The sequence below is a fragment of the Xenopus laevis genome, chromosome 3S (genome assembly GCF_017654675.1).
Source record: "Xenopus laevis strain J_2021 chromosome 3S, Xenopus_laevis_v10.1, whole genome shotgun sequence".
In the NCBI taxonomy this organism is placed as follows: domain Eukaryota; kingdom Metazoa; phylum Chordata; class Amphibia; order Anura; family Pipidae; genus Xenopus; species Xenopus laevis.
In genome coordinates this window covers 131,665,564-131,671,208 of record NC_054376.1, presented here as the reverse complement: position 1 = coordinate 131,671,208, position 5,645 = coordinate 131,665,564, and the positions used below count along the sequence as shown (strand labels likewise).

Here is a 5,645-nt window from a genome sequence, read left to right as displayed (position 1 = left end):
GAATATTCAGGCCTCACAAGGCTAAAAGCCAACAGAGAGTTCAGAGCAGAACAAAGACAAGAGCTGAGGTGAAAAACAAACAAGTCTCAGCCCCTCCTCCTCCTCCTCCCAGGCCCCGCCCCTGACAGACACTGCCATGTTCTTGCACTTGGAGCAGGGAACGTGTAATGGCGCCTGGCCCCGCCCACACCCCGCGTCACACCCGCTCGTGTCATTATCAGTGACATTCTAGTGACGAGTCGTCGGTAATTTCACACACACACAAACATAACAATAGTGAGAGGCGCAGCTCGGCGCACAATCTACAGACACATAATCCGTCCCAGTCAATACGGAAAAGGGGTGTGTCTATGACGTTTCGCTCACCTAACCCCTCCCCTCCAGGAACCAATCCGCTGTTTTCCCGCGCAGCAATAGAGGGGTTTTTGTTACGTATCGCGTGATTACGTTTCCCCTGCACGTGATGCAGTGACGTGACAGAATTACCCGGAAGTACCGTCATGCTGCAGGAGCTGAGAAGCGGAGGGGCCCAGGGGCTTGTGCTGATTTCCGGTATTGTGAGGGAGAGAAATGGCGGGAATTGTCGCTGTGTCCGGTGTATAGTGAGTGAGGAGCAGTGTGTGACATAGACACGTGTCTGTACCGCACTAACCCCTCACATACACCTGCTGCTGACAGCCTGAAAATACACTGGCCCTTTAACAGCGGCGGGACTTGCATTTTGTAACCCCTCCCCCCATCTTCCTCTGTTTCACCCTCCAACCCGCTTATTAGTCTCTAATGCTCCGCCCACTTGTTCTACTCATCTCTTCAGCTTATGTCTCCCCCTAGTGGCAGCCTCGTGTCATACAACTGTTACTCTCCTGTCTCTTGTCTCTCTCCTGACTCTTGTCTCTCTCCTGTCTCTTGTCTCTCTCCTGTCTGACTGTCTCTCTCCTGACTCTTGTCTGTCTCCTGTCTGTCTCTCTCCTGCCCCAGTCTCTTGTCTCTCTCCTGTCTCTTGTCTCTCTCCTGACTATTGTCTCTCTCCTGTCTCTTGTCTCTCTCCTGTCTGACTGTCTCTCTCCTGACTCTTGTCTGTCTCCTGTCTGTCTCTCTCCTGCCCCAGTCTCTTGTCTCTCTCCTGTCTCTTGTCTGTCTCTCTCTCTCCTGCCCCAGTCTCTTGTCTCTCTCCTGTCTCTTGTCTGTCTCTCTCTCTCTCTCCTGCCCCAGTCTCCTGTCTGTCTCTCTCCTGCCCCAGTCTCTTGTCTCTCTCCTGTCTCTTGTCTGTCTCTCTCTCTCTCCTGCCCCAGTCTCCTGTCTCTCTCCTGTCTCTTGTCTGTCTCTCTCTCTCTCCTGCCCCAGTCTCTTGTCTCTCTCCTGTCTCTTGTCTGTCTCTCTCTCTCCTGCCCAGTCTCCTGTCTGTCTCTCTCCTGCCCCAGTCTCTTGTCTCTCTCCTGTCTCTTGTCCGTCTCTCTCTCTCTCTCTCCTGCCCCAGTCTCTTGTCTCTCTCCTGTCTCTTGTCTGTCTCTCTCTCTCTCTCCTGCCCCAGTCTCTTGTCTCTCTCCTGTCTCTTGTCTGTCTCTCTCTCTCCTGCCCCAGTCTCCTGTCTGTCTCTCTCCTGCCCCAGTCTCTTGTCTCTCTCCTGTCTCTTGTCTGTCTCTCTCTCTCTCCTGCCCCAGTCTCCTGTCTGTCTCTCTCCTGCCCCAGTCTCTTGTCTCTCTCCTGTCTCTTGTCTGTCTCTCTCTTGTCTGTCTCTTGTCTCTCTCTCTCTCCTGCCCCAGTCTCTTGTCTGTCTCTCTCTCCTGCCCCAGTCTCCTGTCTGTCTCTCTCCTGCCCCAGTCTCTTGTCTCTCTCCTGTCTCTTGTCTGTCTCTCTCCTGCCCCAGTCTCTTGTCTCTCTCCTGTCTCTTGTCTGTCTCTCTCCTGCCCCAGTCTCTTGTCTCTCTCCTGTCTCTTGTCTCTCTCCTGTCTCTTGTCTCTCTCCTGTCTCTTGTCTCTCTCCTGTCTCTTGTCTCTCTCCTGTCTCTTGTCTGTCCCTCTCTCCTGCCCCAGTCTCTTGTCTCTCTCCTGCCCTGATGTGTGTCTCACACTCCTGCGTTTGTTGGTCTCACTATTTAGCAGTGACTCCCTGCTCCTCTCATTGTGACTCCCTGTTCCTCCATGCAGATACAGTGGCACACAGTGGCAGGGAGTTGCTGCACAGCTTTATACTAGCGGCTTTGGAAAGGTAAGTGCCCAGCAGTGCTACTGGCAGTTGAGAGTGTGAGTGTGAGTGGATGAGAGTGGACAGTGTATGTAAGTAGAGGTGTGAGTGGGAGAGGGTGCTGGGAGTGATCTAGCGTAACCCCACTCTTCTCTTGCCTGACAGGGGGGAGCAGGTCCATGTGATGGGGTACGAGCTCTCGCAAGAAGATTTCCTGCTGGGATTCCCTGCACACCTTGTATCTAGGTAAGATCACTTATTGGCCCCTCCCACCATCTCGCTGCTGCAGGGAGTTGTAATTGACCTCTACTGGAAGGAAGCAGTATTGAGACTATATATATAAATCCACAGGAGCCGGCACTCACGATAAAGCCTATACATTTGCCTGGGTGCACAATCACAAACCTCTGCAAACACTTGCAAAGAAGATGAGCACTTCACAGGTCTTAAAAAAGAAACATCATTTATTAACAACAGACTGACGTTTCGGCTGACTCCTCAGCCTTTCTCAATGTGCCAAAACCACCAGCTGTAACGATATCACATGCTGAGAGTTCTAGTTACACCTCAATGAAATATTCGCCAATGATTGTATACAAAATATCAGTACATACACATCAGATTTATTACACAGACGAGAATAAAAACAAATAACAAAAAGCAATAATGTTGATATAACTATCCTGGTGCTTCACAAAACTCTTCCTAAATGTTACCAGTTCAACCTCCGCGTCTTCTATTCATTTAAACTTGCACTCGGGGACACGATTAGTTAAATTGCTCCTGTGAGAATCCAGGAGACAAACACAACGGGCTCCTCTACTTTAGTTGGAACTTTACTCATATTGGTAGATTAACTCTTGGTTGTATAATTAATGCCATTAGGCTATATCTATGGATGTAAAGTAACCCCAAGTGTTTCCCTAAATGATAGAAGTATACGACCTACCAAACATGCCCCGGTTCTGCTGTCTTGTATCTTATAATCACTGACTGTTGTCAGCAACCGCTGTTGCTATGGATTCTCCTACCCCACAACCTCCCTTTTCCACCGCTGTCAACCCCAAAAAAATGTGTTACCCCTAAGAATTCGAAGTAAAGCTAAAATGCCGCCAACATCCATGACCCCTATTATGGGCCCTCTCGTGTATTCAGAACCCGTACAAGGATAGTTACAAAGTCCCCATATGTATAATCAATAAGCAGCGATTAATGTGTTAAATGAATAAAAAATACAATAGTGTATAAATGAGGAAAAAATAAATAAAGTAAAAGACCACATATAAACCCTGGGTGTAGGTGTTACATCTTATTGTCTGATCCAAAATGGATGGAAGAAAAGCCATGAATGTCATTAGCAGTCCCAGTGTTGGTCACACAGCAGCCATAGTCGGTACTTGTCTCACTCACAGCCTTTAATAGTGTTTTATATTTGTGTATAATATCACTCACACTTTAGCTCTCTCACACTGCACCCCTATACTGAACCCCCAAAACACATGCACTGTGAATGACTGTCCAGAAGCCTTTCCAGGCTGCAGCATGACCAATGCTCTACAGCCGTGCAGCATCTGTTTCTGATTGGTGCCCAAGATTCACGCCCAACTGTTTTCTTCCCCTCCCAGGCTGCACTTCCACGACGGACACTCGGACCCACTGCAATGGATTGGGGGCCCCCACTCACTTGGCCCTTTGGATTTCACAGCTGAGAGGATACAGGCGCTGCTCCGGGATTCTGTTTCCATGGTGACCGTTGTAGTGGACTCCCTGAGCTGGATCATGGCTCGCTCCCCCCTGGCTTCCATCTGCCGCACACTCAGAGACTTGTCCCAGGGGCACAAAAGAGCAGGTGGGGTAAATCCTCGATATAATTGCCCTGTGTCTGCTGGAAGGGCTCAGGCTTGACACCAGCCAATCACATTACTCACACACTCAGGGGTATGTCCCCATTGGCAGAAAGTCAGTTAAAGGGAACAGTGGGAGGGGTTGGGCTGCCTGTCATGTGACTCCATAGCAATACTGTGCTGTGACCCATCTCTAGCCTGCAAGTCTGACCAATGACATGCCTTATCAACCTGTTCACTTAGTCTCCTCCCCTTTCCCCAGTTCCCAGGGTGTTGGCACTTTTGCACAAGGATTTGCACAGCCCCGGGGTCGTCCGTTCTGTCAATCTCCTCGCTGACACGGTCATTAACATGGAGTGGAGGGGAGACTGGGACCGGATCACTGTGAGCCACTGCAAGAAGTCCAGAAAGATTGTGACCAGTGTAAGTGTGTGTGGGGCCGGCTTCCTTGCTCTCCTCTTGTCTGTACCCCTGGGGGTCCCGTGGGGCATGTGTAACTGTGGGGTCACCCCTGTATTTCCCTTTCAGGAGGAAATGGTGAGAATACTGGGGGATCTCTCCCTAGAGGTGCTTAGAGAAAAGCAAATGGAGCAAAGGAAAGCACAAGAGGTGAGCCATTGGGCACAGGACTGGGCTAGTGTGGGGGCTACAAGTAGCCACAAAGTTACCTTTGGTACCTGCTCCTTTTTCCAGGTGGATCCAACAGCAAATCTGACGTTTAACCTGCGCCTGTCAGACGCTGAGCGGGAAGTTAAGGATTCGGCCATCTTGCCCTTTACCTTCAGTGACCGCAAGTATGAGCAACCACTCATTGAGTGTCCACTCACTATGGGAAGCTTCCTGCAGAACTGCCTCTATAGAGAATAACTCAGGCCCCATAGCACAGGTCTGACCTCTAGCGACAGATCTCATTAGCCCCTTTACTTGCCCTTGCACTCAGAAGGTGTGGCCTCAGTGGGGTGGGGGTAGATTGCAAGCACACAGGCGTTACACATCATTTCTTCTTGCAGGAAATCCTCCCTGCTGCAGTCGGGCCCCGGCTCCGCCAGAGTCTATTATGAGCCGGATCCGGCAGATGAGGATGATGAGGAAGATCCAGACGATGATCTTGATGTGTAGTTGTGGGAGCAGATATATCCGGTAGGATAAAGTACATTGCTTCCGTGATCCAGCAGGGGGCGCTCAGGAATATGAGACATATATACACTCAAGGTTATAGATGTGACTGTATAACTGCCCTGGGCTTATTAGCACACACACACCAAGGAGTATCCGTGTGTAATAGCCACTCCCAGTCTTGTGTTAGGGGCGGGCCTTGTATCCAGAGGGGGGAGGTTCTACTCTCCCCAATATCAGTGACCTGTTTGTCTCAGTGCAGTCTCATATCAATAAACTGCTCTTCCCTATTGCAGTGCAAGGTGCAGGGAGTTGTGCTGTTTCCCCAGATCTCCTAGTATAAATGGTACTGGGGGGGTATGACCGGTCCATCCATAGAGTTGTATACATTGGGGGCGGGGCAATAGGACAATGTTATGCTCCAGTGATTGGCCTGATGAAGGGCAAGTGTATCTAAGGTGGGATATGGGCTGCTGGGATAGTAAAATACAAGATGGTGGG

The 5,645-nt window shown here is 50.2% G+C and overlaps 1 protein-coding gene across 2 annotated transcripts; it reads left to right on the top strand.

The window, feature by feature from the left end:
- The first annotated feature begins 344 nt into the window (after nt 1–344).
- Nucleotides 345–5,436, top strand: LOC108703581 (elongator complex protein 5). 2 transcript variants are annotated; one of them, XM_018239791.2, is made up of 8 exons: nt 345–552; nt 2,148–2,208; nt 2,350–2,430; nt 3,810–4,033; nt 4,291–4,451; nt 4,557–4,637; nt 4,722–4,822; nt 5,039–5,436. In XM_018239791.2, the coding sequence occupies exons 1-8, from the start codon at nt 501–503 to the stop codon at nt 5,145–5,147; spliced, it is 870 nt and encodes a 289-aa protein (XP_018095280.1). In that variant the 5' UTR covers nt 345–500; the 3' UTR covers nt 5,148–5,436. The 2 variants fall into 2 exon arrangements, with proteins under 2 accessions (XP_018095280.1, XP_018095279.1); XM_018239790.2 differs by lacking the exon at nt 345–552 and having other exon boundaries at nt 1,974–2,208.
- The last annotated feature ends 209 nt before the right edge of the window (nt 5,437–5,645 follow it).